This window comes from Kryptolebias marmoratus, linkage group LG2 (genome assembly GCF_001649575.2).
Source record: "Kryptolebias marmoratus isolate JLee-2015 linkage group LG2, ASM164957v2, whole genome shotgun sequence".
NCBI classification, from domain to species: domain Eukaryota; kingdom Metazoa; phylum Chordata; class Actinopteri; order Cyprinodontiformes; family Rivulidae; genus Kryptolebias; species Kryptolebias marmoratus.
In genome coordinates this window covers 7,047,386-7,060,958 of record NC_051431.1, presented here as the reverse complement: position 1 = coordinate 7,060,958, position 13,573 = coordinate 7,047,386, and the positions used below count along the sequence as shown (strand labels likewise).

Genomic DNA, 13,573 nt, shown 5'->3' with positions numbered 1-13,573 from the left:
AGGCTTCTTTAACTGTCATATCTGAGATGCTAAATATTTTTCAGAACAACTGTAACGACCACCTGCATTAAAAATCATGTCTTTCACATGTCCTTAAATTATTTATTTTATTTTAAATGCTACGATAAGCTTCCCGTATCACTGAGGCACATTTCCACCCTGGAACTGCACTAATTTGCCTATTGATTATTGTTCCAGGATGCTGAATTTTGAGTGGGATTACAGTGATGTTTAATTAGATTTTAATTCCTATAAACTAGTACTGTCAAAAAGTACAGCAAAACTAACTCTCGGCTGAAAGAACCTAAATAAAATGGACCCAAAATATAATGCAGCCTTAAATGTTACAGGCTGTCTTACTTAGTTTAACCCAGACTACTGGATTATTTTATAAATTTCCTGATTACTAACTTTTTTTATTTTTTGCAAGAGTAATTTTAACATGCCACCGTCATGACTACGGATGCACTTTCTTAACAAACAGTTTGTTAGTCTCCGTTCTGTGTGAGTGCAGGCTAATGAAGGCATTTTATGAAATATTGATCAGTCCTCAACGGCAACATAAGTAGCGGGAGGCTGCTGGGGGCAGCAGATGGAGGCGCACCAAAACCAAGGTTAATACAGGAAGAGAGACGCTCTCCCGTTCAATAAATCATGTCAGATGCGGAGCCAAGGGATTTTAAGTGCAAAAGAAGCACAATTTTGATGTTTGAACTGTGTGAAAAGGGTTCAGTGAACACCGTGACGTCTTCCCACGCAGTGAACGAGTTCCTCATTTGTCCTCTGGAGAAATCAAAATGGGAAAATTAGATCCCTTCATCGGTGTTTGCCATGTTTTATTACAGCACCATGTGCTGGGCTTTGAGTTTATTGTCGGTGCAGTTCATCTGCTCTTTTAGAGAGCCTGTCATTTTCTAACTTTCCACCAGCCCAGGATCATTTGTGTGTTCTCCCGGCTCGCTTTAACCAGCAGATCCTGAACCCTGTTGCCATCGCTGCTTGCTTCTGTGTTTATAAAGCAGCCTTTGTTCGTTCTGAAATAGCTGATTTGTTATCAGACTGATCACAGTGACTGATTACCAAGTCCCACTCTTATAACTTTGGAAAAGAAATTACATGTCAGCATTACCAGTTCTGCTTTTATAAGAATTAATGTTATGAAAGTTGCATTCAATATAAATTCAGAAACATTTCTAATATTGTGAACTTATGTTGCCTTCTGTTTTTTTTTTTTCAGTTGCTCCAGTTATATCAGTACAAGGGATTGAAAAAAACTGGTATGTTGGCCAAGCAAACGTGAAATTCACCTGTGCTGCCAAAGCCAACCCACCCGCTCGTTCCTTTACGTGGATCAGGTCAGTATCCCCGACGCCTACCTGCCTGTGGAGGAACTGTTCTGAATCTTTCATCATCGTGAGGACTTTTCTCCTCTGCATCTCGTGTTGCTGCCGAACTGTTCTTTATATCTACCTTCAGAAACTTGAAAATTTAAATATTTTTATTTTTTTGGAGCTTGTTAGTGGATAAGTTTTAAATATTAAAGCTTGTGGTTCTCGATGAATTGACAAAGTAAACATTTATAAAGCAACGTTGGACTTACTCAACCAAAGATGGTTGATGGTTCTTTGTAAATTTAATTTGCAGCCAGAAACATCAGTGTTTGCTGCACGCATCTAGATTTAGGAGTCACTGGAATGTTCCTATAATCAAACCGAGGGGCTCCGTCCCACAGAGATACTGATTAGGAAACTGCAGCCCTTCGGAAGAAAATAGTGTCATAAAGAGTTTAAAATCTACGTTCACGCAATCCTTTAAATTTCGAATTTCTGTCCTGTTGCATAACATGATCATTAAAAAGCTTTTAGAGTCACAATTGCAACTCAACTCTCACACTTAAGGATAATAAAACCTGAATATATTGCTGGTAGTTTGACTTTACAGGCTGCTACTACAACCGATTTTTAAAATCTGCATATCTGTTTGCGCTCTTAATATTAGCAAATGAAACCCATTTGAGTAACTTCAATGAGCGAATACAACATGAAGAAGTCTGCTGCTGTTTGGTGCTCGAGTCATTCTGAACTGGGTTTAATAAATCTAAATGAAGCAGTAAAGTTAAGAAGCTCGTGTCTATAAATTACCTCCAGTATAACTTCGGAGCTTGGATACTGGAGCTGTCGAATGCTTTTCTGCGCCCTTTGGGAAGCCTCCCTGCTATAAATAAAGTTTCCAAGCTGTTTGTGCATCAGAGCAACACGAGCCTGTTGGCAGCTTTTTGACATCTTCTTGCTTTGAGAGCAAGAAATGTGTCTTGACATGTCAAAGTTATCATTTTTATATCATTATTGTAGATGAAAATGTAAGCATACAGACATAACTTGAGTGTGAAATAATCATTTTTTCTGCTGAAAACTAAACTATGTCTCGTTTAATTCCCTTTCAGGTTGGACGGATCGGTCCCTGATGGGGTTCGGATCTCAAACGCCAGCCTTACTTTCACCCGCCGGCTGCAGCACAATGATTCTGCCATCTATCGCTGCGAAGTGACCAACGACGTCGGCCTCCGCAGTCGGGACGTGAATTTCTGGGTTCACGGTACTTTTAACATTTTTTTTCCACACTGTTTAATCAACTTTTACTACACTTTTAACCATCTGCTGACTCAAATAACTAACCTTTTAACATTCAGCGTCAAAAAGAGCGCAGTTTCTTTTTTTTTGCGTTCTTCCAAATTTTCTCATAAAAGATCCAGTTTTCAGTGAATTCAGGCCACAGATCAGAACTTTAAGAAGCGTTAAAGCCTTTATGTACATACAAATGTCTGCCCAGATCTACTTTCACACATTCCTGGCAACAGAGGAGCACAGAGTGCAGATAAAGAGTATCAGTACCAAACATTTCCAGTGGTGTGGTTTTGGCAACATTAGATGTCTCCGATAAGGAAGAAGGTGTTTACTCTATGCTGCTTCTGCAAAGTATGCACCCATGCAGTCTTTTTACTGTGCTTTGTTAAGGTTGGGTTTCACAGCGAAACGTAATGAATTGTGTTCACAGGTTTGCAGCACGCAGATGTCTGTGTTTATAACCCAGAAAAATGTGGTATTCAGCACTATGTTGTCTCTAATGGCAGCGGTGCACACAATGATCAAATTATTTAGCCTAATTCAACACCCTGTAGTGTAAGCTATGAAATAATCCGAGAGGCGACTCGCTGAATCATCAGACAGGCTCTCCTTGCATTTAGATTTGAGCTCGTTGATTAATTGGTGTAAATCATGAAATAAAGCGTCTAACAAACTGAACTCCTCCTGTCTGCTTCCTGTGTGTGTCCTCGTTTGGCTGGTTGGCTTCTTTTTTATTTATTTATTTTTTTACGAAGCCAGGGTGTGGATCCTGAGAACTCTGCTTTTTTTTTTTTAAGTCCTTCTCTGCTGCTTTCAGTTTTTTCCCAAACAAAGTAAATGCTTCTTTTGGATCCATGTTTTTTTTTTTTTTTCTTTCTTTTTTTAACCCTCGCAGTTCAGTTTAGCTTCTCACTGCTGAGGAGGAAGAGCTGCTGGAGTCTTAAAACGGGCTGCTGAGCTTCGTCTGCGTTCAGGAGTCATTCTTCAAATGAAAGCGCAGCTGACATCCTGTCCAGAGTGGACTTGCACTGAGCAATTATCTTGTTTCTCTTGTCAAATATTGAGTCTTGGGCATGCATCCTCTTGCCTCCGTTCCCTGTGGAGATGACCGGGTTGAGCTCAGTAATGCCCCCCTCCCCTCCACGTCTGCTCGCTGTGGCCGTTTCACATTCCCTGATGTCTCCGGAGCCTTGTCATTTTTGACTGCTCGTCTTTCCGAGGATCACCTACATGGTTGTAGATTCTCCCACATTAGGGTAAAACGTCCCGCTGCAGGTTCAGATTGATGTTTACTAAAACACAAGGTGAAGTTCACTAGCTTACCTGCCTTCACCTTTGTTTACTTTCTCTCATGCCTTTGCTGTTTCTCCATACACCGAGCATAATTTCAGGTAACCAGAATCTTTCTAACTCAGTATTGGAAGTCATTTCAGCTCTAAAAGGATTCGGGATTCAAAAGTATCTCTTGATGATGTGGACTGCAGCTCTTTGTAGTCAGGCCGGTGTGACATGTCTGTAAACTCACTGGATAGTGTTATCAGGCTGCTCTCCGTCCTGCAGACTGCAGGTCACCATGGAGGCACTTATCCTGACCTTGAGCTCCGAGCAGACTCTGTCTCTCCGGCTCTGGCTGCTATCAAAGAGCTGGACAGCGAAGGGCAAATCATTTGCAGGAACCTCACATCGATCACACAGTGTTTCATCTTCTCACATGTCTTCCCCAAAGCTGGCTTTAGAATAAAGAGGGTAAAGCTAATCAAACTCCCTCCGATGCTCATGAGTGCATGCCCTCCTATATCTCTGTGTTATTCACACTCACTCACACTGACATTTAGCACTTAACCTCTTTCTGCCTTTTTCATTTCCACTCTTTTCTTTTGCCGTACAGCTCAGCTTTCAGCAGATTTTTTTTTTTACTGTTTCAGGAGAGACGTTTCTGCTCCAACAGAGATTCCTCTGCAGAGTTGTTATAAATTAATTAATAAAGAAATGGGTTTGGTTTGCCAAGTTCTACAGAACATAAAGCTTGTTCTTTTCTTTGTATCGGTTTTACAACTCCTCACTCCATTTGCTGTCCTTCCTCTCCGGTTTAAACCCTTTCATGGCGTTTGTTCTGCAGATCCTCCCCCCACCACCGCAGCACCCAGCACCACCGCTTCCCTCCTCCACGACACCTCTGGAACGGACACTGATCTGGGCCGGAAGAAAGCCCTGTTCACCTCCCCCACCCTGGCCTCCATCCACGACAGCAGCCTGGGCACTATTGTTGGCGGGGCAGTGGGCGGCGTTCTCTTCCTGCTGCTGCTGTTGATCCTCGGCGGCGCCTGTTTCATGCGCCAGCGCAGGACCTTCAGAGGAGACTACTACACCAAACAGTACCTGGGACCCTCCGACATGCAGAAGGAGTCTCAGGTGGACGTGCTGCAGCCGCACGAGCTACAGGAGGTTTACGGGGACAAACTGAGCAAAGGCAGCCAGGAGTTGAAGCCCAAACTGGGTGGGGACATTATTTACCCCGACTACACCCCTGAACGGAAGGATCGGGAAGACTGGGCCGACAGGGGAGACGGACACAGGGGCGTCAAGGATGGAAACTACTTCACAGATCACTACAACACCCAAAACATGCACCCCTGTGGGCCTCCTGTACACAGCCCCATTGTGAACAACGGCTCCCCCTACCTCCCGGATGACTGCTATGACAATGGTACAGACAGCGACTATGTGTCCCACATGGACGGATCTGTGATTTCACGCAGGGAGTGGTATGTTTGAGGAAAGCTGCAAACAAACCAATGGACATCTGACTGAGAAAAAGTCAACAAGTGACAGATAAATCTTCAAAGGATGTTATTTCTGTTAAAGCTCATGTTTGAATTTTTTTTTCGGTTTCACAGTGAGCCCTTTGAGTAATCCAGCTCTGCCTTGATTGTAACCACTTAACCTTAAAGATATTTTTGTGGATTGTATTACAATTTTTGTAGCAAAGAGCTGCAAATAAGCTGGAACGCCTCAGAGATAGTATCTGTTTTTTTGCTTGGGTGTACAATGAAGTTTCAACTGATGTGAATGGGGTTTTGTGTTCTGCTTGTTTGTGTTTGCACCTGTCTTTTTCACAGGTCAGAGGTCAGGTGCTCAGACCCTCGTTGGTGAAGTATTTATACCCCAGACTGACTGAGCTCTGCTCTTATAAAAACCTCACAACTTCTGTGGCATTTAGAAAATGGTCTCTTGGCTGCTTTGTACATTTTCACACAGGTGAAGTGTGTAACGTGGCTGCAATCACAATTTAAAGCAAATTAAATCGCATGCTTTTTAAATCCAAAGGTAACGTTAAGTGAAAGGGAAAGTCACATGATTAAAAGGGAGATTTGCACGGGTGTCGTACCGAGGGAAAACCAAGTGTTGATGGGAGGACATTACATAAAAACACAACTCGGTGTCAACATTTTGGTACATTTGTCTTTTTGCAAACTCGCAGAATTTCATGTTAATCAGTCAAGAAGTGGTTAAATGGACCACTCCTTGTGGAAAGCACTTTTACTTTCAACTGTTCCTCAAAATCTCATCTAAAATTTCAACAGGAATGGTTACCACGGCCACAGCAATTATCAATTAAAACTTTTTTTAAGTACACAAACTGCGTAAAATTGGGTGGCTCTAAAAAAAAAAAAGTTTACTGAAATAATTCTGTACCTGCAGTCTGATTTAAATGCACATTACTCAGAAACATTTTCACACAACTGCAGGATTTAGTAAAATTGCTTATCTTGACAGTGTGTGCAGCGTAACGCTGGCAGCTCTTCACATAAAACTTCACTGCAGTTTCTTCCTCTTGTCATTTTTTTCTTTTTACAAAAGCCAGAATAGTTAATGGAAAAAGGGCAGGCGGTGAGTTTTGTCTTCGTCCTCAGACAGTCGTGGAGGTTTATGCTAATTTTTCAGGTGTCAATCTGACGGCACTTTTATCATTTTCTGCCACGTAAGAGCTTCTATTTTCCAACAGCTTTGCCAGAATTCAGCATCTTCTTTCCAACACACCAGTTTTGTTTGGGTTTTGGAGTGGAGTAGCACAAAATGATACCAGTTTTCTTAACTTTCCATTCAGTATTCATGCGTTAGGAGCGAACTGCTCCTTAAAAACGTGCTTGTTGTGGTTCAGTTTGACAATAGACCCGACTCAGGCAACCACTGTCTGGTTTTGTTGACAGATTTTTGATTGCAATCGATGCCAACCACCTGTGTATGATCTACAGGTAAATATTTATCAGGTGAAACCTCAGTGTGGTTTTAAAGTCTAATGTGTGTTTACATGGAAAGGTCGAGTGGAAGAAAGTCGGGTCACAATAGGGGAGGTTTTCCACCAAATGGGTTCTAGTAGGTCTCGTTCGTCTGTGTGTCCCTGTGATGGACACGCGACCTGTCCAGGGTGTCCCCCCCCCACGTCTCGCACAGTGACGGGTGGAGATGGACACCAGCTCCCCGTGACCCGGAAAATAAAATGGATGGATGGGTTCTAGTGTTTAAACCGGAGCCGTTTTCTGTTTCCACCATCGTAAAATCCGGCTCAGGCGGAGAAAAACCAGTTCTAACCCGGCACCAACTCTCTGCTGGACCAGAACTAAGAACCACTTTTGTCAGGAGCAGGAAGCGGGTTAGCCAAACAACCAATAAAATACTTTGCTTCAACATGAATAATAGGTCAGTTTAGCAGTGGAGTAATCTCACCTTTCCTCTTTTTGTCGTCAGGTAGCAGCAGGCAGCGGGTCGGAGCGTCGCTGTTTTCAGCTGAATTCAAAAACACAACTTAAAGCTCTTTATTATCACGTTCTGCTGCCGGTCAGAAATGTCGGTCGGCAGATCGATCCCAAACACAGAGTGTTGACTGAAACAGCATTTATAAAACAGACCAGTGATGTGGAGTTCTTTGTTTCCAGGATTAATGACTAAAACCCTGTGACCCCCCCCCCACAGAAACTCTCTGGATGAGACGTTTAATACGACGTGGATCTGTGTTGTGGAAAACCTACCAGGTTCTTAACCAGAACCAGTTTCAGCACCAGAAGTGGTCTAGCACTGGAGCCTCTTTGGTGGAAAAAACTCTAAATCAGGCGCAGGAATGGCCTGAAAACCAAACTACATCACTAAGACAACAATCTCAGAAGCACATTGATCCCAAACTGTGTAAAAATGTGGTTCTATTAACAGCTTGAACCATATACACTGTTATTGTCATTAAGATAAGTTAATTTCAGTCCCGGTCGTGCTGTTAAAAGCCCGGCTCTGTTATTATCGTTTTCAGCAAACTTCAAAAACAGACCAGGCAGACCTCGGCCTTCTCCACTTAACCCTGATAACAGGTTTCACCGCCGTCTCTCCCAGTTTCTCTCCTGAATATTTTCTGATTTCTGCCTCTGAGATCAACACCAATTGGTCCTCGCAGCTTTTCTGAACGTGGGATCAAAGTAATCGGTTATGAATACCAGATGTGACTCCAGCAGCTGTCATCATCTGACATTATGTGGCCGTGCGAACCACCGGCCGTTAAAGCTGCTGCCGCTCGGCGCGCCGCCGCCGTCGTGGTTCAAGATGGCGATTGGGCGACAAAGATAGATAAATAAATAAAAGAAGAGGGAGCGACAAATAAGTGATCCTTCAGTGTTAGGTTGAGCAGCTGACGTCACTGCTGAGCGGGCTGTAATGTTGAGGTTTGGCTCCTCTGAGGATCCGCAGCCATCATGGAAACAAGAAACTCAATCCACCAGCGAAAGAAGGTCCAGAACTGTGTAGGTCACAGCTGAATGTTTAATGACTCCCCACGGGATAGAAACATGCATTTTTCTTTTTCTTTTCTTTTCCCTGCAAACAACAAATCCTGTGAAATGAAGTCAAGACAAAAGGAGCTGACCTCATCAGTGATCTCATCCCACCGTGCTCGATTTGACCTCACGCTTTTCCACTCGCTGCTGTGTTTGGTGACACCCGGATCAAAGTGCTTTTCTGTTCAATCTTCCATGAAAAAGGAAAACTTTTAGAAGCAATCCTCTGTTAGCCGGTCGGTGTGTTTGCTGCCAGAACACTGACCTTCCATGTGTGTTGAAGGCAGAGTGTTGCCGATACTTTGAGGTCTTCTTTTTCATCGGGGGGGGGTTTTGTACGATTGGGTGTAATTCTCCACCCTTGTTTTCTCATGCCAGGGCTCTGGTCGAAGGTTTAGATGTCTTAGAATAAACCGCTTTAATCTCTTCGGCTCGCTCTGGGCCTCGTCGTGGCGCGCACACATCTGCCGCTGCAGCCCACGTTCAAAGAGAGCAGTCCTCGCCCCAAAACCTTCGGCTTTTTAATCAACTTTTAGATCACGCTTGGCAGCTGAAGTGCTCGTACCCCGTGATATATGGCACATCCGTGTCTGCATGCACATTTCGTTTCTTTTTACGACTGATTTATAGTTGTTAGCGTCGGTTTCTTATTTGGTAAAGTTGCTCCATGCAAGCCGCCGCCTCTGCTCTGGAAAAAAAGGATCTCTTGATCTTTTATTTTGAAAGGCTGACGAAAGAAAGCGAAACCAACTGAGGTGATGAATGTTTTTCCAAAGTTTTCGTTTGTTGCTGACCAACTGGTTGCATGTACAGTTATTTGCCGCCAACGGCGCTTTGTTATTTTCTGTCATTAATGTTTATATACGTGTACATATTTTGGATAGTATTAGAGTGGGATTCATTGTTTTGCTTTCTTTTTACTCCTCCGTTGTTCTGTTTGTTCTGGACTTCCCTACTGAAAAGCTGGTGCCTTAAATGGGCTGAGCAATGCACAGAAACTTTAAACGCTGATAGTTCCTGAAAGCATTATTGCAAAGGATGTTAATGTTATTAAGAGCTAGACGTGCTCTCATAATGTGTATTCCATCTTCATATTTAAGATTTGCTGTTTTCAAAGCATCTGACTGGACTAAAGGTTGATTATCATGCCTTATAGACTTTAAAGGACACGTGTAACAAGTTGGTTACTGAGAAAACTGTAATAAAAGGAAAGTTTCACTGGGAATTTAGTCAAGCCAGGCTTATAGAAAATATTGTCCTGTAAATATGCTGGCTTTTATATTATTATTATTATATGGAAAAAAAGAAATCTTATTTTTTGTATGAGGTCTGTAATTTTCACAGAATATTAGTTTATCCTACAAGCTTCCACAGGGCGCTGGTCTCATGATAAATTAGACGGCGGTCCCGTTTTCACTGCGTTTTCTATCTGTTCTGGAGAGTTTGACCGATTCTTTTGTACGGTGTTCTCTGACGGATTGACGTCTCACAGGAACCAGAGGTGACCGGGGGTGGATTTTATTTTGTTCTTTTCTTTGCAATAAAACCACCATTATTGCACTCACGTGTGTCCTGGAATCCTCCTTTCAAAAAATAGTTTTTTAAGGGTCTTTTAAGGTGAATAAATGCAGAGTTAAAGTTGTTTTCTAATTGTTCGGAGAGCGTACTGGGCATAAAGGGAAAAAACAATGATCACTTTGTAGATGATCCAGTGATTACTTCCTGCACGTTTACTAAGTTTTGTCTAGTCGTTCATGAGATATTTTGCTAACTGTCCGCCTTCATCTTGTGTTTTTTTGTTATTGATGAATCATAAAACAAACTAACAGATCAATAAGGACGAAGGTAGAAGAAGACCATCAGTCTCTGTCACCTTCAGCCTCCTCCTCTGTCCTCACCTGTGTAGGGACTAAATGACCCGTCTCGCCCAACTCTTCATCCCATCAAACTCAGCACCCTCTTCATCACTGCTTCACATTCACAGGGGAAGGGGAGCGCGGCGTTTGTGCTGCTGACCACCCACAGCTGCCTCCCGTCACCCGTCCGTCCTCGGAGAGGGAAGGTGTCTCTCCTCAAACACCGCGAACTCCTTGCACCCAAATTACGCCCTGAGAACTTTTCGCGGAGGAATTTACGACGGCGTCTCTAATCCAGACCCTCCCACTCTAAGTGCCTGCTTTTAATCCCCGGCGTTGACCTGGCTTTGCAGGTGCCGCAGACAATATCTACACGAGCTGTCCAGAAAAGTGACAATCGTCCCCTCCGGTCCAGATTAGGAGCAGGAGGAGAAACCAGATACTTAAATCCTTTGTGGCATGTTCAACAAGGGGGAGAAATCCACCCCCCGTTTTGGACTTCACTTTCATCACTTTAGCGTCCACATCTGCCCGGTCCGAAAGCACTCACCGTGTTATCGGTGCGCTGGCTGGCGGGGATAACCCCGGCCTAATCCATCACCTCTAACATCTGCATGTTTGTGCAGGCAGGGTGGGTAAATACGCCTGTGTTGGTGGGCTTGGGTTACCGCTTGTTTTTTTGTTGGGCAGATGGCTGCGAGGGGCTTTTTTTTTTTTCCACAAGTAATGAATCAGTCAGCAAACGTGTTTAGTTTGTTACCTCGTAAAGCACCAGCAGGTCCTTTCACCGTGCTGCAAAGCCCCCATCCCCCCAAAAAAGATGGTAATATCAGGACAAGTTTCATCAAATCTCCCAGCAGCATTGCTGTCTTATATTACTTTTCACTGTTTATTAAGCAGACACAAGAGTCCTCGTATTTGTGCTCCCCACCCTGCTCCTCCTCTCCAAAAATACAGATTTTAAGGCTATCAGACCCAACGGCAGCACCTCCGGGGGGCTCACATCAAAGGCCACAGCTGACTGAGCCAGGCAGACAAATTGTTTGAGCCCATGGGTTTGGAAATAATGAAATGCTGCAGAGGGTGGGAGAGTATGGAGCAGCTACAACAAAAATGTTGTCACATGGCCCGCCGTCTCCCCCGGCCCATATTTCGAAGTGAAGCGTGCAAGGCTTCAGGACTGCCGCCACCTGTGGTGGAAAAACAGGCCTGTGGGAAGAAAATGGTACGACTCTGTTTCAGTCAGAAGACTCTGAAGAGCAGGTTTTTTCTTTCTTTCAGTGAGCAAGTGGTTCTTTTTTTTTATGGTTCCCTCTCCGATGCTGGTTTTGATCATATCTGTTTTATTACTTTAGCACATTTATAAAGAACCTACGTTGACCAAAGTGTCATAAAACCAAGCACTTAATGAAAGAAAGCATATCACCTGCAGCCTTGTATGCCAAAGTTTTAAACAAAGATTTTGGGTGATCTTTTTTTGCTCAGACTACGTGCTGGGGATGACTCTCAACTACCACCATATGAGGCGCCGAATGTAAAAAACATTTTTAGTTGACACATTTTAACTATTCAGCTCATTTTTCTCACATTTATCTGACTGTACTCACATTTACAGACATTTAGGTTGACCATTTTTATAGATTTATATTTAATATTTAGAAAAAGTAATTTAAACAGCATGTATATTCAATGTTTTTATAACTTTAATCTTTAAAGTACACATGAATATTGAATATTTACATGTTTATGATGACATCTAGACAACTCTACCTACCATGGGACAGCAGGTAATTTGTTTTGACAGCTACTCAAAGGTCCTCATGTTGACATATCCTGGAAAAAAAAGAGCTTTTTGTTCTTCTTTTTACTGTCATTTTTTTCTGTGCAACAGTACAATTAAGAAGTAAAGACGTCTTTCACACATTTAGTCATTGACTCAATACAGTTGTTCATCTGGTAACAAGAGATGACAATAGGACTTCAGTTCTTTGTTTAACTTTCCTGCAGCGTATCATTGGACAAAGAGGTCCGTCTGTCTGTGTTTCACTCCGTCTTCTCAGATCTGTTGGCCACAAAAACAGCTTTTCATTGTGAAACAACAAAGAAGCATTTAAACACCGGAGTGTATAACCAACATGCCAGACACAATAGAAGCGGTCTTATTTGCTTACGGCAAGAAAGCAGAAAACCGACAATAATGTCTTCTGCAGAACCTCACGAGAGCGGCGGGGAGAAGTGGTCGTCATGTAAGACACGCAGACCCCCTCCTGCGTCACCTTTCTGCAGCGCGTTTGACTTGTTTGCGGGATAATTGGATGTGCTTCCGACAGAGACGAGAGGTTGGGCACTGAGACAAAACCTCCTTTGTGCAGAGACTCCTGAGGGACCGCGAGCGGAGACAATGAAGGTTTTCATGGACGAGACACATTGTTACTTTGGGCTCCACTGAGGGCCATTCACAGAGCGGATCCTGTGGCTTATTCCCAGTCCGCTCTGCAGCCATGGAAAAGTTTGCTGCTGCTGCTGCTGCTGCTGCTGCTGAAGGGCTGCATTTTTCTCAATGCCGACTCAAAAAACAAAAAAAAAGGTTTTCCAGAGACAGATTTAAAAACTACTGCGAGAACCAAAATTTGACATTTAGCTAAAAAGACGAAAGGGTTTAGTCTGCATCCCGATAAACAACAAACGCTGGAAACCAAAGGCCGTATCGCCGGCTTTCTTTCATGACAGAGTTTGAAACCAAGGCCGTGTTTACACAGCGCCGTTTTAAAGCGAAACAAGAACATTTCTGTTGCGATTGTGCGACAACAACAGCAATTCTCTGACGCCTAAACCTTTTGAAGCCAGGACTCAGTTCTTGGAAACTCCCGGCATTGGTGTGAAAACGCACATGTGCACAACAGACTGCTGCAGTCACCATTTTTTTCTGCCCGTGCAGGAGTAAATCAGGAACGGTAATAATGGCTGAAAGCAGAGTCCCTTCTGAAGGTGCAGGAGCATCCTAGCCTCACTGCAGGTCCAACTAACGTTCCTGCATTCACCAGCTTTGGATGTAACTGCTTCGATGCTCGAGAGCAATAGTGTCCAATCCTGGTCCTGGGGGGCCACTATCCTGCAGGATTTCGATGTTCCCCCGCTTCGACACACCTGATTTGAATGACTGAGTGATTAGCAGGCTTCTGTAGAACCTGAAGGCCTGCTGAAGAGAAGGGGAAAAAAAACTACAACATGCAGGATAGTGGCCCTCCAGAACCAGGATTGGACACCACTGCTC

At 43.5% G+C, this 13,573-nt stretch overlaps 1 protein-coding gene across 2 annotated transcripts in view; it reads left to right on the top strand.

Moving 5' to 3' along the window:
- The window catches only part of nectin3a (nectin cell adhesion molecule 3a), a 32,159-nt gene extending 22,152 nt beyond the window's left edge, over positions 1–10,007 (top strand). For both annotated transcript variants that reach the window (XM_017416460.3, XM_017416459.3), the window contains exons 4-6: positions 1,238–1,355; positions 2,444–2,595; positions 4,744–10,007. In XM_017416460.3, the coding sequence (XP_017271949.1) occupies positions 1,238–1,355; positions 2,444–2,595; positions 4,744–5,399 (926 nt within the window). In that variant the 3' untranslated portion in view covers positions 5,400–10,007. The remainder of the gene's footprint in view (positions 1–1,237; positions 1,356–2,443; positions 2,596–4,743) is intronic.
- Positions 10,008–13,573: the final 3,566 nt, after the last annotated feature.